The sequence below is a fragment of the Mycothermus thermophilus genome (assembly GCF_041956435.1).
Source record: "Mycothermus thermophilus strain CBS 625.91 unplaced genomic scaffold VTJ04scaffold_3, whole genome shotgun sequence".
Taxonomy (NCBI): Eukaryota; Fungi; Ascomycota; class Sordariomycetes; order Sordariales; family Chaetomiaceae; genus Mycothermus; species Mycothermus thermophilus.
This window is the reverse complement of record NW_027191429.1, coordinates 2,825,490-2,849,519: the sequence shown is the minus strand read 5'-3', so window position 1 is coordinate 2,849,519 and position 24,030 is coordinate 2,825,490. Positions and strand designations below refer to the sequence as shown.

At 56.5% G+C, this 24,030-nt stretch overlaps 9 protein-coding genes across 9 annotated transcripts; 6 read left to right on the top strand and 3 right to left on the bottom strand.

Moving 5' to 3' along the window:
• Nucleotides 1–1,455: 1,455 nt before the first annotated feature.
• VTJ04DRAFT_5172 (uncharacterized protein) lies at nucleotides 1,456–4,195 on the top strand (the record flags this gene model as incomplete). The annotated part of the gene is made up of 2 exons (XM_069363259.1): nucleotides 1,456–2,008; nucleotides 2,067–4,195. 2 exons carry the CDS (start codon nucleotides 1,456–1,458, stop codon nucleotides 4,193–4,195), a joined length of 2,682 nt encoding a protein of 893 aa, XP_069220123.1.
• A 484-nt stretch (nucleotides 4,196–4,679) lies between these two features.
• VTJ04DRAFT_5171 (uncharacterized protein) lies at nucleotides 4,680–6,800 on the bottom strand (the record flags this gene model as incomplete). The annotated part of the gene is made up of 1 exon (XM_069363258.1): nucleotides 4,680–6,800. One exon carries the CDS (start codon nucleotides 6,798–6,800, stop codon nucleotides 4,680–4,682), a length of 2,121 nt encoding a protein of 706 aa, XP_069220122.1.
• Nucleotides 6,801–7,190: 390 nt separating this feature from the next.
• Nucleotides 7,191–7,477, top strand: VTJ04DRAFT_5170 (uncharacterized protein; the record flags this gene model as incomplete). Its single annotated transcript, XM_069363257.1, has 2 exons — nucleotides 7,191–7,259; nucleotides 7,322–7,477. 2 exons carry the CDS (start codon nucleotides 7,191–7,193, stop codon nucleotides 7,475–7,477), a joined length of 225 nt encoding a protein of 74 aa, XP_069220121.1.
• Nucleotides 7,478–9,121: 1,644 nt separating this feature from the next.
• Nucleotides 9,122–10,726, top strand: VTJ04DRAFT_5169 (uncharacterized protein; the record flags this gene model as incomplete). The annotated part of the gene is made up of 1 exon (XM_069363255.1): nucleotides 9,122–10,726. One exon carries the CDS (start codon nucleotides 9,122–9,124, stop codon nucleotides 10,724–10,726), a length of 1,605 nt encoding a protein of 534 aa, XP_069220120.1.
• Nucleotides 10,727–11,583: 857 nt separating this feature from the next.
• On the top strand, nucleotides 11,584–12,705 carry VTJ04DRAFT_5168 (uncharacterized protein; the record flags this gene model as incomplete). Its single annotated transcript, XM_069363254.1, has 1 exon — nucleotides 11,584–12,705. One exon carries the CDS (start codon nucleotides 11,584–11,586, stop codon nucleotides 12,703–12,705), a length of 1,122 nt encoding a protein of 373 aa, XP_069220119.1.
• A 508-nt stretch (nucleotides 12,706–13,213) lies between these two features.
• On the bottom strand, nucleotides 13,214–18,910 carry VTJ04DRAFT_5167 (uncharacterized protein; the record flags this gene model as incomplete). Its single annotated transcript, XM_069363253.1, has 11 exons — nucleotides 13,214–13,368; nucleotides 13,447–13,602; nucleotides 13,680–14,303; nucleotides 14,369–14,680; nucleotides 14,756–16,404; nucleotides 16,618–16,634; nucleotides 16,724–16,810; nucleotides 16,958–17,334; nucleotides 17,407–18,181; nucleotides 18,289–18,644; nucleotides 18,787–18,910. 11 exons carry the CDS (start codon nucleotides 18,908–18,910, stop codon nucleotides 13,214–13,216), a joined length of 4,632 nt encoding a protein of 1,543 aa, XP_069220118.1.
• Nucleotides 18,911–19,348: 438 nt separating this feature from the next.
• Nucleotides 19,349–19,585, top strand: VTJ04DRAFT_5166 (uncharacterized protein; the record flags this gene model as incomplete). Its single annotated transcript, XM_069363252.1, has 1 exon — nucleotides 19,349–19,585. One exon carries the CDS (start codon nucleotides 19,349–19,351, stop codon nucleotides 19,583–19,585), a length of 237 nt encoding a protein of 78 aa, XP_069220117.1.
• An 11-nt stretch (nucleotides 19,586–19,596) lies between these two features.
• VTJ04DRAFT_5165 (uncharacterized protein) lies at nucleotides 19,597–20,919 on the bottom strand (the record flags this gene model as incomplete). The annotated part of the gene is made up of 3 exons (XM_069363251.1): nucleotides 19,597–20,044; nucleotides 20,104–20,323; nucleotides 20,385–20,919. The coding sequence occupies 3 exons, from the start codon at nucleotides 20,917–20,919 to the stop codon at nucleotides 19,597–19,599; spliced, it is 1,203 nt and encodes a 400-aa protein (XP_069220116.1).
• Nucleotides 20,920–22,673: 1,754 nt separating this feature from the next.
• VTJ04DRAFT_5164 (uncharacterized protein) lies at nucleotides 22,674–24,017 on the top strand (the record flags this gene model as incomplete). Its single annotated transcript, XM_069363250.1, has 3 exons — nucleotides 22,674–22,751; nucleotides 22,821–23,424; nucleotides 23,485–24,017. 3 exons carry the CDS (start codon nucleotides 22,674–22,676, stop codon nucleotides 24,015–24,017), a joined length of 1,215 nt encoding a protein of 404 aa, XP_069220115.1.
• Nucleotides 24,018–24,030: the final 13 nt, after the last annotated feature.

Genomic DNA, 24,030 nt, shown 5'->3' with positions numbered 1-24,030 from the left:
TTTTGAAACACGGCCGCCTTCCAAGTGGCCTCTTCTTCTTGGGCCGCTCCAGACTTCAGTTCCCACCAGCCAGTGAGTGAACAGCCAAAGGATCACCCATCGGGTCAGCCTCTTGTCCGACCGGCCTGATGACCCCGACGTTTCGGCCTCTGGCCTGGCCGGAAGAGGCTGCTGTTGCGCTGGGGCTGCACGGTAAGGCAGGCCAGGTCACGCTTAGCGGTCCGCTAGGACGGGACCCGGGGGCAGGCAGGGCGCAAACAAGCAACTGTCAAGTCTGCGCCTCAAAACCCCTGTCGAGGCCAAAGGCGGTGCCTGGCTAGACCTAATCTGGGCGATGCTGGCGTAGACGGGCTGCGTCATGCCCTGTGACTGTTTTCCCGTCGACCCAGTGTCCGCACCAGGCTGCAGAATTCCTCGTATTTTGTCGAGGTTGGGAGTCGGATGGGAAAGTAAACGTGGAATGACAAGTCGCGGCTTGGTTTTGAGTCACGAGGTGTCCACGAAGTCTTGTCGCTGGTGTTTCTTGGTGGTTTGTCTTGGCCAAGTAGGCCGACAGCCTGCATATCGTGTTTGCCTGTCTGGTGACAAGGAACAAGGGGGATTCGGCACCCGACTGCCGCTCAGAAAGACAACACAACAAACATTATGGAGGGGTAGGAAACGACACAGACCAACACAAACGCCCAGCGAGTCCAGCATGTATCGAGATCTAGTAGAACGTATGGAACGGCTAGATCATCGGGACCTCACGCGGGAAAATCACTTGCTTGTTTGGGAGCTCCCGTGCGGCAGGATGTGTAGGCTAGCCGTCGCTGCAGCAGAAGGCTGGCGTGATATTATGTATCTTGACCTTATTCTTCGCCGGTGCGGTGTGCTCTGGATCTGCGATTGGGCACATGCAGAGGAGCACGAGTGATGAAACATGCTCGATGCACGCGGACTGCAGGACCTGGCGACGGAGGCGGGAGTTGCCTACACTTGGTCTTTTGCCTGGCTGAGCACCATTGTGGTGTCTGTCCGTGGGATGCGGGGTGCCTGACATGGCCAAGTCCGCAAACGGACAGAGCCAGGCCGAGTTTGCCTTGGCGCCTGAGGCCAACCATGCCGACTAAACCTGTACATATTTGGCGGCAAAGCCCCTCTTAATCAGGCCTGCGCAATCCACGTGACTTCGCGCCGTAGACGCAGAATCGATGCGGGGTGCCACGCGGCAAGCGGCGTTTGCTCGAGCCATTTTGGCGACAGAAGCGAGGCTGCCTGAGCTCTCGAACTGGAAAATGAAGGAGGCCGGATTGGGAGCCTGTTCTCGTTGCTGTTTCAGCGTTTCTCTTCAAAAAATAAGTAAATAATTTCAGACTTGATCCTTTATTCCTGCAAGCTTTAACTTTTTCCTACGGCCATGTCCCTATAACAAAACCAAAACCCACTATCAGCCTGTCTGCCGGCCTTGATACCATGGCGAGACACGATTCTGACACCGGCAGCGAGTACAGCTTCGGACTCGGGTCCTCGGACGAGGAGGATCTTTGGGCCCAGGTTGACTATTTGTCTGCCACTTCCAACTCTAGGAACATCGTTGTTCCGGTTCCCCGGCCTGCCCCGAGCATCCCGGCCCACACCCCGATCACCCCAGGACGGCAAACCGGACGCCCATCGGCCACCACATTCACTGACAGCTTCAGTGACTTCAGCGATTCCAGCCCGAGGATCTCTGCAACACAAGTGGACCCAGATGCCTCACTCGCCGTCCAGGAAACTCTTGCTGGAATTAGCGACAATGACTTGAGCTTTGACATTTCGGAGCTCCAAGAGGACGACACCGACGTACCCCAATCACCTCCTCCCAACAACCATACTACGTCGCGTGGAGGTCCGGCTGCGCGGCCTTCCGCCCGGCTCTCCCCTTCGACCAGTAGGGATGATAGTGACGCTGCTGCACTCGGTGCCAAGGCGCATCCTCGTTCCCTACCTGTCTTGTCTGCAGACTCGGACGTACGCTACCCGGACTGTAAGCTCTCTCTCAAAAACCACTTGTCGCAAGTCGTCTAATTGACAAAAGAGATTAGTGACTGCCGCTTTGAACAAGATTCCACAATCTTCTCAGTTGTACAGTCCCGTCTATGAGCCGCCGGTGACGTCTGATGACAAGAGGTCACCGCTACAGCGCTTCCGGACCTACCCCAGGAAACCACTCTCTGTCAGCGATCTGACGGCTGGGGCATGGTGCGAACTTCAGTATTGGTACACCCTGACCCGCCTGCCGGGCGGTGTCCGGCGACGTACCGCCAACATGAAGCAGGGCTCTGCGGTGCACGCCAAACTTGAGCGCGAGATTTTCACTGAGGTGCAGGTTGACATTTCTAAGAGGGAAGACCATTTCGGGCTCAAGCTGTGGAACATGATTGAGGGTCTGCGCATGCTGCGCGATCAGGGCATGACCCGCGAGTTCGAGCTCTGGGGAATGGTGGATGGAAACCTTGTCTGCGGCGTCATCGACAGCATCAGCACCGAGAATCCGGACCACTTGCTGGAGGAGGAGGTTCTCAGCAGCCGGGGCGGCAGCCAGGTTGGCGCCTCCCAGGGGTATGAGCCGAGCTCGGTTGGCGAGAGTCAGTTCTTCATCACCGAGATCAAAACTCGCGTCTCGGCGACCCCTCCCCCGGTAGCCCAAGAGCAGGTCGCCGTCATCCAGCTCTTGTTTTATCATCGCTTCCTGTCCGACTTGGCGGCTGGGAGGTTGGACTTCTTTCGTGTCTTTGACCGATACGCCCTCAACCCAGATGAACCATTCTCGGATCTCTTCATGGCTCAAACTGGCGCCATCCATGAGATATTCGCCTCAACAACAACTGATTCTGACAACCTGTCTGACTCGACCTACTCCCCCGCTGCAGACGACAGCTCGGACAGCGAATTTGTCTCGGCTCCATCCAGCCCATCCCAGCTCTCCTTCCTGGACAACCAACCGGAGCGGCGGCAGCAGAAACGACGACGACGCCAAAAACGACAACAACGACAAACTAACCCGAACTACACCACCCTCCGCTCCCTTCTCCCTCTCCTCCGCTCAGAAATCCAACTCACCTTCCCCCGCGGCGCGGCAAACATCGGCAACATCATCGCCGTCGAGTATCGTTACCGCCAACGAGACCCTGAAGAAACCGCCACTACCACTACTACTACCACTGCTGCCGGTCCGTCCCACGACCCCACGACCAACCCCCCTCCCGACAGCAACCCATCCACCTCCTCCGTCCCCTCCATCCCCACCGCCCCTTCCGTCCCCGAACCGGGCACCGTGCTGAGCACCCGCACCGTCTTTGTCGAACCGCACGTGCTCGACCTCTTTATCGCCGACACGATGCGGTGGTGGCGCGGCGAGCGGGCGCCCCGCGGAGTCAGGCCCGAGGACGCCTGGCTCAAGTGTGGGCGATGCGATTTTGCGGCGGATTGCGACTGGCGCAGGGCAATGGATGAGGAGAATTTGGAGAGGGCGAGGAGGAAGAAATGGGCTGCTGATGCTGCTTGGGCGGGGGCGGCGGCGGAAGAGGAGGAGGAGGGTGGTGGTGGGGGTCAGGGTGGTGAGACGATGGCGGTGCCAGTGGCGGCGAGTGAGACGGAATATTTCTCGCTTAATTCGAAGGGAGGGGATAACGGCACTGCCACCGTCGCCACGCCTGGTCGTGGGAAGGGTAAAGGGAGGGGAAAGGGGAAGGGGAAGAGGAAGGCTCGGTCGAGAGGAGCTGACGATCAGCATCAAGCTGGGGAGAGGTTGGATGAGCTGGAGAACGACGGTCTGGGTCCGAGCGCTGGGGATATCGAAGATGGCGGGGGGATGCTGCCGGCACCACCTCCTCATCTTGTCAGGCAGGATCAGGAGCCGGAAAAGCAGGTTAAAAAGAAGCGCGGCCGCGGTAGGCCGAGGAAGTCGGAGGTTGGTGTTGGTGGTGGGGTTGGTTCGAATCCCGCGGTGGCGTCGACTTCGGCTGCTGCTTCTGCCACTGTTCCTGTTGCTGTCGCTTCGACGTCTGCTGCTGCTGCTGCTGCTGCTGCTGCTGCTCCTGGTGCTGACAAGACGACGGCGGCGGATGAGACAGGGGATTCTGACGGCCCGCTTGAGGTTGAAGAGGGTGAGGATTGGAGGGAGAGGATGAGGAGGAATCGAGGGAGGAGGGTGGGGCCCACCCCTTATTAACTGGCTCTATTGACGACGAGGGAGTTGGGCTATGATTGAGGAAGGACTACAGGGTGGTTGGGTTGTTTTAAATCGGCTTTGTTTGGATGGATGGGCCCGCCTGCGCCCATGTAATCTTGGACATGTCTTTGGTTCGAGGGCCGGGATTTTCCATCACGCTGCCTTCGCGGCGGGGTGGGTGTGGCTCGTTCAACAAGCCATCTCGGAGATGATGATCGTCTCTTGGTCCATAGAGGGGCCTATCTCTGCGTGTACCTAATTCCCTGAAGCACTTCGATGCGCTGGATAGAGCACAGCACCTGGTGCTTTGATCCCCCCCCCCCTCTGCATCCAGCTTTTGTCTTGATGTTCTCTTCAGTGCTCTCCAGGTTCCATAATGCAGTGTCTTCAAAGTGCATGATCACAGATACTTGACGTTCCATGCGTTGACAACAAACTTCTTGATTCATTAAGTACCAGAATAGCCACACATATACCTCTACTTCTACCTCTTCGTCTTCACCTTCTTCTTGACCGATTCCACCAAGCTGGCCAGCTCCCCAAAGTCCCCGTCGTCGGGCTTTGCTTTCTTGGAATCCCGCCTCTCCCTCTTGGCATCGGGCGAGTCGTCGCCCGCCCCGGCCTTGCGCTTCTTCCTGCCCTCCTCCAGCACCTTCTTCATGCCCTCGGTGGCCTTGAACTTGGGGTTGGACGGGTCGATGGCGAACTCGTGGTTCTCGAAGACGGCCTTGAAGCGCGGGTCGTTGACGTCCATCTGGAAGTCCTGCTGGAGGCCGCCGCGGTCCTCCTGGAGGCCCTTCTTGCCCTTCTTCTTCTTCTTGCCCTTGAGCTTCTCGGCCTTGGCAATCTCGCGCATGTCGAAGTGGTCGAGGTGGTCGGCGCCGCCGTTCTCGTCGGCCATGAGCAACTCGAGCTGCGCCTTTTGGGCCGCGTTCTCGGCCTCCTCCTTCTCCCTGGCGGCGCGCTTCCGCATGCGCTCCTCCTTGCGGAGGGCCGACTTGGACGGCTTGACGGGCTCTGTGGTGAAGAAGGGATCGTCGAAGCCGAGGTCTTCGACGGGTTCTTGGGCTTGGTCCTGTTGTTCCAGCACAGCATCTGGGTCGAGGCCCTGCTTCTTGGCGAGGGCCTTGGCTTTTCTCCTCTCCTTGCGCTCCCGTTCCTTGCGCTTGTACTTTTCGATGGTTGTTTCCTCCTCTTCCTTCTTTTCGGGCTTCCCCGATAGAGCCGGGGTGAAAGTGATCTCCATCTCTCCGACGGGCGCGTCCTTGGATGGCTTGGACGAGTCTGGCTCGTCGCTGAGACCGAGAGCGGCGCGCAGCTTGCGGCGCTGGAGCTCCTTTTTGCTGAGCTGCTCACCGTTCTCGCCGTTTACTACCTCGTCGTCTTCGTCGCTATCACTGTCGCTTGCCAGATAGGCGCGCAAGTCATTCTCGGCAATGTCTGCGCGGCTTCCGGTGAATGCCTTGTGAATTGACTCCTTTCGTGAGAGCTCGTCAGGGTGCATGTCCCAGGTGAGTTTCACTTTGGAGTGCTGCAGGGCGTCGGTGACGAATTCGATAGGCTTGTAGCCTGGGGGGACAGTGTCGGCCTCATCCCGGGGCTCATCATCAAACGTGACGTCGTCGGGGATGAAGCGCAGGTCAAGGAAGTTGGAGGATGACAGGTACTCGGTGCCATCGGTCGCCTCGTAAATTTTTTGTGCCGTGTTCTTGTCGGAGCAAACGACGACAGCATAGTAGTAGCGTAACCTGTCGAGCTGGTAGGTGCGGAGGGCGTCGCTATCGAAATCTTGATCATCGCCCTCCTTGAGCAGCTCGCGCTTGATCTCCTCGTCCGAATCCTCGGACTCATCGCTATCGGAGGAAGAGGATGAAGAGGAATCGTCGTCGCTGTCGTCTTCGTCGTCGGAATCTTTCTTCTTCTTGAATATTTCTGGCGGAGGCCCTTCGGTCTCTTCGCGGCGCATGCGCTCCTTGCCGAACTCGGATGGATAGATTGACACCTTCTCGATGCGGCCACCCGAAGGCACAAAGCTGGAGAACAATGCCAGTAGATCAACAGATTTGATATGATCCCAGTCGATATTTACGACTGCGAAGCGGTTTGTGATCTCGCCGACCTCGATTTCTTCCTTCTCCCTCTTTAGACGGATGCCTGGGCGGGACTCCTCGACCTCGTCTTCGGGTTCCTGTTCCTCTTCTGAATCCGATTCGTCGTCAGAAGAGGAAGAAGATGAATCCGACTCGGACGATGAAAAGCCGCCATCACGGGCGGGATCGTAGGCCTTGTCGGCCTTCTCGAGTTCGCGCCGGACAATGTCGTCGTCCTCGACCTCGATGTCCCCCTCCTCTTCGTCCTCGTACAACCTTTGCAGAGCCTTCTTTTTGCTGTCTGTCTTTAGCTTGCGACCATATCGATCGACCTTGGCGGTGGCGATGAAGTCTTCATCCTTGAGGACGCGAGAGAAGCGCTTGTCGAGCTTGGTCTTGACTTTCTTTTTGGAGGGCAGTTGGAAGCGGGGGTCGGTTTCGAAGTTGGCGAAGCGGGCATCGGTGATGTGCCCGGCAGAGGCGCTTTCCCTCTTGGAGGGCTTGGACTTGGACATTGTGTTGGGTCGTGGGTTATGCAGGAAGCTTCATGATACCAATCTCAGGCTTGTTGATGGTGAATGCATTTCCAATTGAAGCTTGAAGTCTGGATCCATCTCCCAGAATTTTTAGTGGGGCCATGGATTCTGCCAAAGGCGGTGAACCTGCACTGGATGCCGCAGTTCCACACCCGGACCTGGCCTTGGCGCTATGTCCCAAGCCTCCCACTGGCTTCCATTCCTGGCACCCAACATCCGAGCGCTGGACAATCCCCTTCCAGAGCTTCGGTTTCTCCAAAGCAAGAGTTTGATGAGAGCAGTCCTACAAAATGTCCGGGTAGCCTCACATCCATCCATCCATTCATCCCACCCCACGCCTTATGGGTACCGTATCCAGCAAAGTTTCCCATGTTCCCGTCCTTCCAATGGCTCAAGGCCAGGGCTGCATCGAGGTCAAGCGTCAGCCTTATTACGTTCGTGAGCCAAACCAACACTTTGATGGACACACACCTTGGCCATAACTCGTCCAATTAATTCAGGATCTCTGCTCAGAGGATCGGCTCCAAGTCCACAGCCACGCGACAGCCCCTGCTGCCGCGACAACGCCCGCCACCACACCTGTGCTGATTCGCGGCAGCTCTTCGGATTCCGCATCGTTCTCGGGGTCGTGGAAGTACGGGTTCAGCCGAACGTAGCTGTCCAGATTCATCTTGACGAAGGTGACTCAGATCGATGGATTTGGGTCTGAATAGCACAGTCGGTGCTCTTGTTGATGGATGCCCAAACCTGCTAATAAAGAACACAACCTGAGAACGACACAATCCCTCCGTCCTTCCCATATGAGGGATACACAAAGCTGACCACCCTCCCTTTCAAAGAATGTAGCCGTTTAAGCCGAGTCTCCTATTGTCGTCCAGTCGTCGCGTCACATCAATCAGCACATTCCAGCCTCGCAGCATGCCCTGTTTCGGGAACGGCATCCCTTTCCAGCACCTCGGGTCCCTATCTTTGCTCTCCTTTGACTTGAGCGAGCACCAATCATCAAAGGGCTGGTTACGGAGTCCTGGTCCTCCTCTTTGTCCCTTATCAAGAAGGGGGCATGAATGCGTCAGACACAATGGGACGGGCAGCCAACGATGAGGGACAATGTCAGCAAACACTGTCTGTTGGGATTTGGTTTGCATTCCTGGTTTGATGTTTCCTCCAGGAAGGATGACCAACGCCACAAATACGTCTGCAAGTCTTACTAACATGACATCCAAGCCGCATTGACGTTGTCAACTTCGTGAACCACCCAACGACGCACTGCTATTAGTTGATGGCATCAAAAGATCAGGCTTGACCTGATCTTTCCATTGAAGGGTTCATCGCGCCCCGAGCAGGTGAACTGAGTCAGCTGCCAAAGCAGAGGACGACGTGATACATAGTATTTCGTCCGATCCTTGGCTGATTCCAGACACTCGGGACCAAAGCCCAGAAAGCTTGTTTGATTTAAGCTTCGACAAGATGGCGATCACTTGCATGCTGAACTCGCCCGGAAGTTTTCCGCGCTGTTCTCGGCGACGCAGCAGGCGTAGTGTAGCGTAGACTGCCCCTGAAGGCTGGGAAACATTGCTCCTGACCATCGCCGTGAGCGCGCATCTCCATGGACACTCCTCGGACTTGGCCCCGCGTTCCAAACCCAACTGGAAAATTCTTCAACGACCCGAGGACTCATCTTCAGCCAAGCAGCGGTCGGGCGCAGAAAATGAGACCAAACCATCATGTCTTGCACCTTGCCAGCGGTGAATTACGTTTTTGAACACGAGCATCTCCAATAGAAAGGTCGAAAACTCCAAAGTCCTAAAAACGAGGTCTGATTTTATGTAAGTGGGATCCGCAGTCCTAGCTTGGCACGGTCTTGGCTGGTTGCTGTTGTTGATGCGGCGGAGCCCCTTTTCGGCCTCACAATACCCGAAACACCGACGACAGAAGGGAGAACAGAGGCCCAATGCCAGAGATTTTTCCGCGCCAGTGTGCTGTGATAGACGTATATAAGATGGAGTCTTCAAGCTGGCTGTCTCGGGAAATATCTCGTCTGTGTGGTTTTTTGTGCATTTGTTCGCCTGGCGTTGGAGGCTGTACCATAGACATATCATCTGCCAACGAAGCTACTATAACGAAGACCTCAAGACTCGGAGACCAGAGTCAATTGTCCCAAGCTTTGTGCAGATCCTCGATGCATTCAAGGGGAATCCGCCATTTCAAAATCCCCCGTCAAGCCCATCTCCCGCTGGAAGAAGGAGTCGTCGGCCTTGACTCCCCCTGAACCAGTTCAAGACAACAGCGACACCATCACCATGGAGCAAGAAACTCAAACCCGCCAGCCCATGTACGCCTTCATCAACGCCAGCGCGGGCTGGCTCAACCCCCACATCGCCGGCTTCCTCCGGCAGCACGTGCCGGAGCTGGTCGTCGTCGACTCCATCGACGACATCCCCCCGTCGGCCACCACCGTCTTCCAGTTCTGCGACGGCTGGGAGCTCGCCCAGAATTTTGCCATCCTTAACACCGCGCCGCGCGCCCTGCTCAACGCCTACCCGAGCAGCGACGCCCTGGCGCGCAAGGACCACCTCGCCCGCGTCGTCGACCTGTGGACGGCCAAGCGGCCCGACAGCGTGCTGGCGCGGCACGTGCCGCGGACGGTGAGGCTGACGCTGGACTATGCCGAGTACGTGGACGAGGCGCTGGCGGCGGCGGATGATTTGGGGTTGCTGGCCTCGCTGGAGGAGAACGAAGGCCGCCCGAGGGAGGAGAGGCAGTGGTGGATCTTGAAGCCGGCGCTGGTGGATTGCGGTGCGGGGATCAGGTTGTTTAGCACGATTGGGGAGTTGGAGGGATGGTTGGAGAGCGTGGCGGATGAGACGGATGGGGAGGACGAGGATGAGGAGGAGGATGAAAAGGAGGAAGTGGTATTTGAGGAGGAAGTGGAAAAGGACGGCGTCATGACGAACGGCACTACACCCCGCCATGACGACGACAAAAAGAAGGAAGACGACCAAAAAGACCAACTCTCCTTCTCCCCAACCCTCTCCACCCCCGGTCTCGACACCCTCGACGTCCTCGTCACCACCGCCACCGCCGCCGCCGCCGCCGCCACTCCCTCTCGCCAGTCCCCCTCCCTCCGTCCCAAGAAACCAGCCTACACCTTCAAAGCCGGCGGCCGCATCCCCTCGGCGCAGATGCGCGCCTTCGTCGCGCAGCAGTACATCCACCGCGTGGCGCCCATCGAGGGGCGCAAGTGGCACGTCCGCGCGTACGCCGTCGCTGTGGGCCGCTTGCGCGTGCACGTCTTCCGCGACATGCTGGCGCTGCTGGCGTCCGAAGAGTACATCCCGCCCTGGGAGGAGCGCGAGGGCACGCTGCTGCGGGCGTCGCTGACCAACACGGCGCTGCAGGACGCCGACGAGGTGGAGAAGAAGCAGTCGATGAGGGACTTCTGGTTTGATGGTAACGGGGTTGGGGCCGACGAGGGAAGCGAAAAGGGTCCGGTGCCGGCGGATTTATTCCCCAACCTTGGGCCCGGGTGGAAGGAGAAGGTGTTTGACCAGATCTGCGTCATCGCTGGGGAACTGTTCCGTGCTGCAGCACATACCATGGCGGATAAGTTCACGGTGCTGGACAAGTGCTTTGAGCTATTTGCGCTGGACTTTTTGGTGGACGAGGAGGGGAGGCCGTGGCTGCTGGAGTGCAACGAGACGCCGGCGTTTTATCAACAGGGCGTGGCTGGGCCGATCGCTCTCCGTGTCATGGAGTCGCTTATTTGCGTGGTCATGGAGCACATGGGGATGGCTCAGGTCGGCGATTCCAAGAATGCCGTGGCCAGAGGAAGGCTTGTGGAGGTGTTGAATGAGACGGATAAGTTGGGCAAGACTAACATTACGGAGATAGAGGCAGGGTGGTGATAGACAGATAGATAGGTACCTGGGGGTGAATATAAAGTTGGTTTCCGTGTCTTTCCGTCCATCCATGATAATATGCAAGAAGTGCTGGAAGCATTGCGTCAATCCTGGTTCTGTGTTATTCGGCAATAACATGCTTGGCTGCCCAAAGTCTCATATCCAGACAAAGTGCGTAATCCAGGGCCATGTCGTACAGCATTTTGCTGCACGACATACTTGGTCTGGACCGACCGGGTATGAGCCCTCGCAGTATGATTCGGTCCAAAGCCGTCGGGTCTGTGTTATAATAGTATTAGGTACGTAGGGCTGAATGGACAACCAGACTTGGCACTTTTAAGGGGCCAACAAGACAAGAGGTCAATTCAGGGGTCAGCCCATCAGCATCGTGTCAGTTTGGGTTGACAGATCAGGAAAATAGTACACCGTATGTCCGCCATCACCAGAACATGCTCGAAATATCTCCCTGATTCTCTGTCTCCGCAGCTCCGAAAGCTGGCTTATGCAGACCACGTGATGAGTGGTACTACGCCGTCTCTTTTCGGCATCTTTCGACACCCGAGCTCGTGTCAGGCAGGATTAATCAGGTTATTTCAGTCCCCTCATCTCTCCATGCTGGCGTTCCCAGTTTTCGTGAGTGAGGGTGTTTCAACTGTTTGGATGTCGCGGAGTGAGGCGTTGAGATCCAACCAAACCGTCATTCGTGCATCTTGATAATACTATTACAGACCGACATCCTTCTTTAGCTCCCTAATAAACCTTCATAATCGTTAACTCTTAATCAAGAAAAAACAGGAGAAAAAAGAAGAAGAAGAAAAGGAATAAAAGAAGATAAAAGAAAGAGAAAAACGAAAACAAAAACTATGACCGACACCGGGCTCGGCCAAAACCAAGTAACCACCATTCTCAACGCTCTCGTCTCCATCGACCACCGGCTTTCACGCATTGAATCTGCTCTTAAAATACCAAATATTAGCACCAGCACTTCGACTCTTCAATATGCCAACCCGGTCTCTGCGCAGCTCCAGCCGGTTGTTCCAGCCCTGCAGACATCAACAGTTCAACCCCTGAACCATCCAAACACCACGACAACGACCACCACCACCACCGCTGCTGCGACCACAACCACCATCCCATCTCACCCCATCTCAACCACTGATACCACCACCACCACGACCACCCCAAGCCAAATCATCCCCCTCGAACCGCCGCCCGAAGGCTTCCTCCTCTCCTCCCGCGCGCGCATGCAGGAGGAGCTCGACGCCTGGACCCTCCCGCGGGGCTACAGCATGCGCATCGCCGGCGCAAAGGTGACAGGCAAGCGCAAGGTGCGGTGGGTGTGTTTCCGGGGCGGCGAGGCGCGGCATCAGCGAGAGCGGGGACGCAAGTCCTCCCAAGCAGCAGCAGCAGCAGCAGCAGCAGCAGCAGAGGGAAACGAAGCCGCTGCCGATCGCGGTGATGATGACGACGGGATGGACGACGACGAGATCATGGACCAAGAGGACTCTTCTGCCCAAGCAGCAGCAGCCACGCAACCAGGCAGCGGCAGCGGAAAGATGAGGAAGAGAAAACCCACTACCGACCGCGCCAGCAAAAAGTGCGGTTGCCCTTTTCGGTTCGAGGCTGTTGAGACGGCTCGGGACAGCGACGTCTGGGTGGTGCACTACCCCGGCAGCGGCAACAGTAACGATGGTTCATCGCTTCTGCACAAGACGCACAACCACGGCCCGTCGGACGCTTCGGCGCGGGACGACCCGCGAGCCAGGAAATTGCCATCAGACGTCGCAGCGCAAGTTGATGAATGGCTGAGGGAGGGATGGACCGTGGGTCGGATCCAGGAGGAACTGAGGGCGAGGGGGTTCGTGAATGTGTTGAATACGGACTTGTATAATCGGAAGAGGCTGTTGAAGAAGGCGACGGAAGGGGGACAGGGAGAGCAAGTGGAGGGAGGGAGAAAGCGGGTGGTGAAGACGGGGGCGGGTTGAAAGATTGATGGCAAAGAAGGTTGACTACCGGTGGATGTTGAGTCTTGATGTTGATAATAATTATTATTAATGTCACGGAGCCAGGACAGATTTGATGTTCTTACTAATAGATGGGAACTACAGCAAGTATGATATAAAGCGCAGGCATTTGCGAATACTCTTAATACCCCTGGTTTTGTCTTTTAATTACTTCTCTTATTTTCTTTGTTTTATTTATTTCGTTATTTTTATTTCTTTGTTTAATTTCCCCATCATATCACAAGCTGCGCTTCGCATCAATTCATATGAAGGAGGCCGGCCAGATATTAATGGAAGATGTCGATTAACATTCAAACTCCCAAACACCACTCCGTAGAAACTCAACTACACAAAACGATACGATAATATTCATCCAATAAAAATATTTAGAACCCAACCTATCCAAACCAACCAGCCCAATCTACACAACCTACTTGAGCATAACCACAAGTGATAGATAGACCCCTGACCAAAAGCATCGCCGCCACTCTCACCGTCTTTGCCTCTTCCTGGGGGATTCATCATCCGCCTCCTCTCCCGAGTCATAAAACTCGTAGGTCGGATGTCTTCCCGGCGGAGGTGCGGCCGAGGGTCTGCGTAGCCGTTCCTCCGGCACCTGTGAGGGTCGGTAGGTCACGACGACGTCTAAACGAGAAGATCCCGTTAGCTATGAATACTGCTTCCGCTTAAGCATTCAGTGAGACGATGCAAAGAAAAACCTACCTTGCGGCTCTTGCCTCTCATCATCCAGGAGTTCACCAATGATGAACCCACGGCGCCTCGTGCGCATGTGCTCGGACAGCTCTTCATCCCGGACCCTGTCTCCCAGCCACCGGCGCAGGCTCGGCTCGAGGTCGGTGTCGTCGTACTTCATGATAGCTGAAGAGACAAAACAGTCAGCAACCACTCACCCAACTGCCACCAAAAACAATACAGGACAAAAAACCAAAACATACTCGTAACGTTGTACACCATCCATCTCCTCCCATCCCTCTCTGGCACGGCCACCCACCCCACAATGCCAGCATCGTCCGCATCCGCCTGCGCATCCCTGGTCATCTCGGGCTCCACCCGGGGCGGGTGCAGCCACGCCGGCTCCTGCTTCTCCTCGCGCGTCCTCGGGATGTAGGCGTGATCCCTCAACTCGGCCGTGGTGATCCTGCGCCTGGCCCGGTCCTGGGTGCAGCGGATGGCGCGGGCGTACTCGTTATGCTGGAGCAGGAACCGCAGGCCGTTCCATTGCTCGGTGACGTGCCGCGAGGCGTCCGTACCGGCGAATTGGCGCATCTCCCTGAGCAGCTTCCGGGCGAGCGCGTCGCCGCAGGGCTTGACAAATATGCGGATCAGGTCGTTGAAGCTGGGGATCTTGTAAACGATGTTGAAGAGGGCGACTTCGTCGTTGTCGATGGGATCGGACTCGGTGCGTTCCTCAATGACGCGCCCGACGCGGAGGGTAGGGCGCCACGCAGCGACCTGCTGCTGGATGTGAGCGCCGTGCATGCTCTGCATGACGCCCGTGATGTCGGTGCCGGCGTACTTGCGGAGGATTTCGTAGCCGCCAGGATGGTGATACATATACCCTGGGGTGAGTGACGTTAGAGATACCGTCGTTTCCCAGCTCCTCAGTCTTGAACTCAAAACTTACGTCCTAGATCCCACACCTCATCGCCGAGGATGCAGTACATTCCAACCTCCGGGTAGATGTGTCGTTCCACATCACGCTGCGTAAAAATCAGATCCGCGGACTCTTTCACGGGAGCCTGGGGCTGCAGAGGGAAGCCCTCGGGGATATTATCGGCCGCGCTGCTTTTCAACCAGACACCGCAGAGATACGGCTCCAGCAATCTCATCAGCTCCGGAGACACATCTTTCGACTTGAGCGGGCCTTTCTTCCAGAAGCGATCGCCGAGGTCGATGATCGCGAGCTGCACTTCATCGCTGCCGTGGTAATTGAACCCTAATAGAAGCGCAAACAAAATTCGTCAGCGGGCTTTTGACCAGTCCAAAAACGATCTTCGACCATGAAACATACAGTTGATGTCAAAAACCTTCCGGTCAATGACCACAAACCACGGCTTCCCCTGCTGTCCGTCGCACTCCATGATCTCGGGCAGGGTGTAGCCAAACACGAGCTTGCCAACTGGCTGGAGGTTCTCGACGACGTATTTGTGGAGCTCCTCACTGTGGATGGCCTTGCCGTACCGGGTCCAGTACAGGACCTGTTGAGGATCAAGGTCCGGCCTGTCGTTGAAGACGGAGGCGATGTCGTAAATGGCCACGTCCTTTTCCCGCTTGGGGTTCTTGACGACGACCCAGCACCTGTCGCGGTAGTCATGCTTGTAGTTGACATCGCCGACCTGGGAGATGGTGTAGTGCTTGAGCAGCGGCCTTCCAATCCTATCCATTTCGGTGAGGGACCCGGTGCCTCCTCCGCGGGCCTGGGCCGGCATGGCGGTGACACTGGCAAGGAAGCCCAGCGGCGGCGGGCTCGTCTGTACAATGCCCAGAGGGAACGAGCCGACGGTCCCGTCGTTGGCCGTTTGCGTGAATATGGAGCTGTAGCGAGGCCATACAAAGTTCCAATCCAGCCAATCCTCATCCCGCCGAACCACTGTCTGGTTCATGAGCGAATTGAGCTCAGTGTCAATGGCACGGCTCAGTGGCTCCGGAATTATGGTGGTCCTTTCAATCTGTTCAAGGAGTCGGGTGGCAGAGTGCAAGTGCCACTGCCGGCTGTTCAATCTTTGGCCCGTCGGAAGCCCCATGTCGTCCATGACCTCTCGTTGGCCCAAGTGGCGAGAGGATAGCGTGGTGAAGGCCGGATTTTTCTCTATCGAGACCCATTCAGGCCCAAACTCCCAACGGCCCTGCCCAGCAGTTCTGGCTGCGTTGCTAGGATGCCAACACCTTCGCCTTCTGTCTATCTTGAACCTCACGCCTTTATTGGGCAGTCGCTTTGGCAACACCGCTTCCATCATGTGGGCAAAAACCTTGAAGATGTCGTCGCGTGCCGGCAGGGGAATGTCGTCGTCGTGGTCCGACCTAAAGAGGAGCCAGTCGCTGAATCTCTCAGCCGCCACGCCCGCAAGGTGTTCGGCGACCAGGGGTCTCGCGGCTCGGAAGTGTGGGCGCGTTGCCTGTGTGAATTCATCGATAATACGTCGAGCTCGTGTGTTGGAGTAAGGTGACTTCCGCCAAACTGCAAACTCTTGCTGCGCCCAAGGACGGAGGCCCTCCCAAAGTGTGCGGCGTGCGTGTGTTGCAGCCATAGTGCTGAGGATTTGGGGATAAATCTTGGCTCGGATGATGGTGTTGCTGTTATGGACCATATCGGCGCGCTTAGGTTCAATGTAGAATCCCCACCACGAGGTCTCGGTCCTGTAGACACGGGGCATGCGGACGGCCTCCAAGCCGTACCGTTTGACAGCGTCTTGCCAGAAGTCTTCCATGGACAGCGCAGACCACCAAGCACTCGGCACTGGCGCATCCTCCCACGTCTTTCCATAAATATTGATCGGTTGACCCCTGATGGACTCGATGGTCTCGCTGGGAAGTTTCGGCCAACCAGCACCAGCTATCCCGTACTTGAAACCCGTTTTATACGGGGTCGATATCTTGGGTAATTCGGCATAATCGTAGCCAAAAAGGTTCTTGATGGCTGAATGGCCAAGCTCAATTTCCCTGTGTTCCCATCAGCACCGGGGTGTCGAGCCTCATGGATGTAAGCGAATGAAGAGTGAAAATAGTAAAATCGAAGAATAGATTTAGCACCCGTATCAGCAGCTCTTTGTTCATCACAGCCACCATCGAGGTGGTTGGGGAGGTAGGGGGAGGTGAAATCCCTGAACGTTACCAGAGAAGTTGTGACTTATGGACTCAGAATAAACAACTTACCAGTCTTGGCCGTAGAACTGAGCGCACACAAAGTTGGTCAGCATATGATGCTCGCTGGCTAGACCACTCAGATAACAGGGGACAAGGCGAAGTTCGGCCGACTTACCGGCTCTTTATGCCCGAGAGCGGGATTCGCAAGGCTACGCGCATCATTTATGGCGTGCTGGAAGCCAGTGTTAGACTCCATGACCTTCTGTAGGAATGATCTTGTCAAGCACAAAGTCGCAAGAGCGTGAGACTTGCCATGAGTTCATGAACCATCTGCCACGGAGGGTCAGCATCTTGTGTCTGGCTTCAATTGACCAACGCGGCCAACAAGACGTAAACATAACTAACTTACCGTGCCTGCAAACGAGCATCGCGCATGTATTCGTTCAGCCACGGTCGAGTCTGGGTTCAACAGGACGCGGAGGGGGTGGACGTGGAATCTAATAGCAATGAAGCTGTTTGCCGGGTCGTCTCCCTGATCTAGATGGGACTGGACCATGGTGAAGCCATAGGTTTCCATGTGCCGCATGTCATTGACCACGATATGATCGTCGTCGTAAAAGGTCAAGACTATACGGTCCGCAAGGAGATTTTCAAGCTCTTGGAATATTTCGTTAGGATGATAAGGGTTGGGTAGGTCTGGATAGTGCAACGGGTGCCCGTTGGGCCCGAGCATTACATTGGCCATATCACTGTTCAGAACATATTGTTGGGGAACGGCGTCCGTCCCTATAACCTGTCAGATGAAACGAACATTCATGGAGGGGTCATGAGGCAAACCACGACAACGGGATACTGTACATTCTCTTTTCGTCATCGTCACGATGTTGCGCAAGAACCTGTGCTGGGCAAAGAGGCGGAGCAGCCTGTTTGCGAGCTCGATGCACTGGCGGAGTTCGAACCAGATGCGACCATTGTCCACGGTCCAAATCTCCCCGAATGCGATACCGTCGACAGGGCCCTTGAAAAACCTGCTGTCGATGACGTGTGTATCGAAGTTGTACCACTTGTCTCTTTTCCAGAAAGACACCCAACTGGACTCATCCACCCTCACCAAGGCTGATTGTTCTTCGTCCCAGCTAACGATCCGATCGTCACGCCGGTGCCCGCCCGGCCACTCGTTGGCAAGATCCTCTCCAAGAAGAGTAGATTCCCAAGTGGGCATCCCATTATTCAGCCAAAGTTGCTCTGTCTCGGATGCGAAAAGCATGTCGAGTTCGTGGTCCGACGGCCGGACCCAAGGAAGCCGAGCCGCGTATGTAAGTTCGCTCTCGGAATGGAATTTCGGATCCAACCTGGGAAGCAACGGGGCATATCCGGAGTGGTCAAAAAATGCCCATTGGTTATTCAGGGGTGTCCAGCTTTCGCCGCCAAATTTTTTTTTCCAGGGTGACGGTGGCCGCGCAACTCCTATGCCGGGCGATTGGAGCGGGCTTGGGTGCGGCGGCGGCGGCGGCATCTCGTCCGGCACCAAAGCGGGAGGCCGTAGCCGCAACTCTGGGTGTTCAAACGCCTCGTAATACGACGCCGGCGGTCGATTCGGCTGTGTAGTAACCGACGTAGAACCCTGAGCCTCCTGGGAAGACTCAGACGGCTGGGAACTTTGCACCAGGCCAGGACTCTCACCAGCTTGTTGCTCAGATCCAGATGGTTTGGAACTTTGCAACAGGCCAGGACTCTCACCAGCTTGTTGCTCAGGTCCAGATGGTTTGGAACTTTGCAACAGGCCAGGACTCTCACCAGGTTGTTGCCCCAATCCGGACGGCTGGGGACTTTGCAACAGGCCAGAACTCGCAGGTCGCGGCCCAAATCCAGGTGTCTCCGTGGTGTCATCTCCAATTCTTCCGTGTCCGAATCCATGTATGTGCGAGCCTCCAGGCCGCGGTACCGTACCCCGACCGGCACGTCTAATGGGCGTGGGCGACCCTGGCTCAGGCCGGGGAACCGGCCAAACTGGTTGCTTGCCCTTCGGGTCAGATGGCGGTACCCCGCTGGTACTCGGTCTAGACGACGTCCCTTGAGCAGGCGGGGGACCGGACCTAACCAGTTGCTTGTCCCTCGATCCAGATGTCGAAAGCTGTTCGAAGAAGCGAGTCAAACTCTTCACTGACGAATCAGAAAAGAAACTGCCCAGCCCTTGCCGTCTCTCTGGCGTCCGTGGCTCCTCGGCTGGAGGCTGACCTGGGGTCGACGGCCGATTTAGATCGGTTTGGTCGGTTGACGACGCATCCTGCCTGGGTCGTTTCCGGCCTCTAGAGGGCGGCGCTGAACCGGGATTGCCCCAAAACGGGTCTTCTTGGTCCATCTTGACAAGTTAGTGCAGTAGTAATTGGATATGACAGAGTTTGAGGGAGGCCAGTTTGACGATGCGGTCAATATGTGCCAGAAAAGGCGGTACTGGGCTGTTAGCTGTACGGCAGGTTGGGAGTAGAGGACTATAAACAATCGCGTCGAGGACAAAGCTATGATTGTGTCGCATCGGGCAACGACGGACAAGGACAAATGGCGTTGTGAGTGAAACCTTTGTTGCCCTGCCGGAACAGGTGTGTGGTGGTCTTTGATCGGACCGGGCTTGCAAAGAGCTCGCTTCCCAAGACGGCCATATCAAGAGAGCTGATTGTTAGGATGTGTCTGCTGGGCCGATTGGGGGAGGGTGAACTGAAAAGCCAGTCATCGGAGGTGATGCGAAACAGGGAGGGGGAAACAAGACGATATATTTCCATTGAATGTGATCTCATGACAAATGATAGACCAAACATCTCTAACAACCGCATCGAAATGCCACGGGGCACCTGAGACTAACCTGCTTGCCCTCCTCACCCCCTTTCTTTATCCCATCAAAATATGCATGGGAAATAAAACCAAACAACATGTAGGTATCAAGACAAAAGAGAGAAAAAGAGATCACGGTGAGGGCATGTGGAAAGGATGGGACAAAGGCGAAAGAGCACAAAAAGTATATAGAGTGCAGAAAGTATAAACAGAAATAAATCACTGAGGCTTCTGAGCCATCCAGAAATAATAGTGGAAGTGGCGATGAAGTTTGCGGTCGTTGAGGGTGGCTCTGGCCTTGGCGGCGATGACCTGGGCCTCGACGGGGCTGAAGCCAAGGGCAGCGAGAGGCCGGCCAGCCAGGGCCGGCAGGAATTGTTCGACGGCCATTTGCTGGTACATGCCGACGACGCGCAGGGTTTTGTCCCGGGCCCAGGGGCCGATGGGGACCTTCTTGACCATGCACTGGATGTTGACAAAGCCAATCTCGCGAAGGATAGGCTCGATGGTCTTGGGGATGAGGAGGTTCATGCCGAACTTTGTGAAGGACTGGTCAAGCAGCTCATATGCATACTTCAAGCCGTCATCTTCGGGCATGCTGCCGTCATCGCAGAGGATCTCCGCGGCGAGTTCCTGGAGCTCTAGCCAGCCGCCAGGTTTGAGACTCCTACCAAGCCAAGGGCGTCAGACAACCCACAAAGAAACATGACGGAGGGGCCCACTTACTGATAGGCTTGGGTCAGGGTGTTCTTCGGTTGCTTGAGAACAGGAGTCATGAAGCGGAAGTGCACCAGGTCGACATCCTTGTCCAGCCATTCGCCTACCTCGCAATCGTCGACCAGGAAGTCAACGTTGGGAGGGACCCAAACAGGCTGGACCGGGGAAATGTCGATTCCGCGGACACGAGCAGCGGGATAGCGGTCTCCCATCTCAATGGCCCAGATGCCTATGAATGACACATGTGTCAGGGCTGTCAAGTTTATGACGATACTTGGAGGTGCACCAACCTGTCCCGGTTCCAATATCAAGGACCTTTTGGACATTCTCAACAGGGGAGTAGAAGAGCTGGCCGTCGCACAGCTCCATCAGCATGGCATGCTTCATGTCCTCGCGGTTGAGCTCATCTTCATCGTTAGGGATGGGATAGCGGCCATTCTTGAAGTGCTGGTAGCGGCGACCATGCTCGATGGTGTGGGCATAGACAGACGAGGTGATGCTGGTGGAAGCGCTGGAGCGGCCGTCTGTCTCATATCCCTCGGCACTGACGTCTTGCAGCTCGAACTCCTCCGGATCATCATCATCCTCTGGATCGGCAGGCACAATTCCAGTGAGCGTCTGCCCATGATGGCTGGGATCGCTGCCAGAGGCGGCCGGGGCAGGCTGTGAGGTGGTTGTTGTTGTTGCTGCTGGTGCTGGCGCCGGAGCGTCCTTGGTGCTGGTGCTGGCGTTGTTGGAGCCAGACGCAGTCGCAGTCGCAGCCGCAGGCTCAGCCTTGGACTCCTCGGCCTTGGATGTGGTCGGTTCCTTCTGTGTCTCGGGCATCGTGGACAGTGCCGACAAATGTAGACTGGACGGTCAAAAATGGGACAAGCCGATGAGGCGTCTGCGAGGTACAAGAGGTGCAGGTCAATGGCAAACGGAGTTTGTGTGAGGGTTGAAGGGGAAGGGTGGGAAGAAAAAGGATAACTATGAGTTTGGTTGACCAGAAATGGAGGCACCTCAAACACACAGCAGCAAACCGGGGCAGGTCAGGTCAAGCCAATGCCACGTGCGGAGAGCAAACAACTACCCCACTTGTTCCCGGCCCCAAGCATCCCAATCAGCTCCATCGGGCAAAACGGCGGGGGCGACCAGGTAACAGGCGAGCCCGGGAACGAACCCTACACGCTGGGCCGGGTCCATCGGGGTCCATCGACGCACCATCGAATTGGTTCGGGTCGACCAGAGAGTGGGCAAAGACCACCAGAAAAAGATGCCAACCGCCCAGAGCACCAACCACAGTGCCAGAAAGCCCAAGACCACCACCAACCTGGCCGTGGACACAAAACCAATGCGGAAATCGTGCCATGCGGAATGGACTTGTCGGTGGCCTTATCAACAAATTCAAACGCAAAGACAGGCTGGAGGGTTGCAGCTAAGGGAGCCAAGAAGCTACTAGCAATGTAGCTATACATTCTAGGTGCACCAACATACGGAGAAAGTCCTGAACACGGTTCGGAGGAGTTTGCAATACCCGACTTGATTCGGGCAGGTTGTGTGTGTTGGTTCCCTCATCATCCGAAGCCAATCTCCCATCTTCAAGTTTTTTTGCCCAGCTTGCACAACACCACAGCACCGTTCTCGGTTTCGGGAGGGGTTTCGCATGCCCGCTCTGCAGAGAAACATCTGGACTGCATGCTGTGTAACCCCGCCCTGGCGGCGAATAACCACTTCAACTACCCACCGAGGAGCATCAACCTCATATCAGAGACATTCGACGCAAGCCACATGCCAAACACCCCTCCTTGACCAAAGGGTTGGGTCCAAGACGACTTGCGGTGGACGATACCCTCCAAGGTTGGAGGGATCAAGTTGCCCTTCATCTGCAATCCCATCTTGTCGACGACTGACAAATCAACGTCCCCCACATCTTTGTCGCGCGTCAGTCCCAACTTGTCCTTCGAATTTGTGAGGGGGCATCTCTGAGAGGACTGTGGCATGTCGCCGCGCAAACCCACCCCACCGTTGCAACCGGTGCGGTCGGCATTGCCGCCTGTCGTTGTTCACTTGTGTTGGCCGTTGAGCACATGAAAAAAAACGGGAGTCCCCGACATGTCTCACGTCATGGCTCATCCTTGTCGTCGTATGTAGCCTCTGTTCCAAGCCGGCGCTGTCGTTCCCGGGCCGTCCCTCTCACCCGTCTTGTCCTGTCTTTTCTGGTGGAGAGGAGGACGTGGGATGGGCTGAGATGTGGTTCCATTCCTGTGAGACATTTTCCCCACCCCCAAGACCCAAAGACATGGCGCTCGCCAAAGGCCGGGTCGCGCTAGGGAACTAGCAAAAGAAGCAAAAGTGAAGCCCGGCTTGCAGCTTGCACCCCCGTCCCAGGCCACTGGGACGTGGACACTCGGCGGGCTCACAGAGCGCCGCGTACATTCACCATCGCCATGGATGCCACTCTCACTCATTAAGACGCCACGAGCGTCTTCGTCCACCTGTGCTTCCCCGCTTCCTGTCTCTTCCTCAGCCTACCATCTGTCACCTCCCGCAGTCTTGTCCCGTGAGCTTCTACAGTTTGCAAGATCCCCGAGTCCACCATGGCGACTCCGAAGATTAGGGTGGCCATTATCGGTGCAGGTCTCACTGGCCTGCTCACTGCCCACGGCCTCAAGAAGGTGAGTCGTAGTCATGCTACTGAACAGGTCTCGCCAAATAAAACGCCCTGACTGACATTTTTCATACAGAACGGCTTCGATGTGGTTGTCTTTGAGAGGGAGAAGACCCACGGCGAGCGGCGACGTGACTGGAGCATCCTCCTCCACTGGGGCATGCCCATGTTCACCAAGCTGCTTCCCGAGTCCACCATCGAGAGGCTTCCCGAGGCAATCTGCAACCCCCATCTGACTTTTGACGAGTACGTGGAGTCCATCCGGGCCGTCAACGGCAAGACGGGCGAGCAGGTCTTCAGAAACCCAACCCCCGGCGCGCGCCGCATCACCCGCCAGCGGCTGCGCACTGTGCTGCTCAGAGACCTGGAAGAGGCGGGCGTCATCCGCTGGGGTCAGCGGCTCGTCAACATCGAGGCGGGGGAGTCCGGCCCGGTGAAGCTGGCGTTTGAGGACGGGTCGACGCACGAGGCAGATTACGTCCTCGGCGCGGACGGCGCTTCGTCCAAGGTCCGCGAGCTGCTGTTTAAGGGGAACGAGAGCGCCAAGGTGCAGTACTCGGGCTTCATGTTTGCGTCGGTCGTCGCCAAGTACGGTGATGCCGAGAAGGTTGAGACTTTTGAGAAGTCTCACCCCGTGACGACCATCCTCTTTGGTGAGGACTCGGTAGGAGGCTTTGGCAGTATGTCTTCTTTCCCGACCGTCCCCAGGCCATACATCCTCCTTGCTAACGAAAAAATAGCGATGCATGCCGACTCCCCTGACGACAAGAGCCAGTGGGAGATGTTCTGGGTCAAGGTCTGGCGCAGGGATGGTCTCCCTGTGCCTGAGGACACGCACGGGCAGAAGGCGCTCGAGTATCTCAAGATGACGACCAAGAACTGGGTCGAGCCGTACAACACTCTGGTCCAGTCGACGCCAGACAACGCAGATGTTCACATTGATCACATGAAAGTGTGGACGTCCAAGCCCTTCGACAATCTCGGGGGACGGGTCACACTGGCTGGCGATGCGGGTCATCCTATGCTGCCCTACCGCGGCCAGGGGTTCCAGCATGCCATCTTGGATGCCACCAAGATTTTGGACGCGCTTCTCAAGATCCGCGACGAAGGGGCACCCGCGAGCGAGGTTATTACCGAGTACGATAAGGACATGGTCGAGCGCGGGGCCAAGGCTGTGCAGCAGAGCATTAAGGAGGCCGAGTTGTCGATGGACCTGAAGACGGTGAACCAGATGCTGATGGCGCGGAAGGGCCACGGCAAGGATGTGGAATAACTGGAAGTGCTAC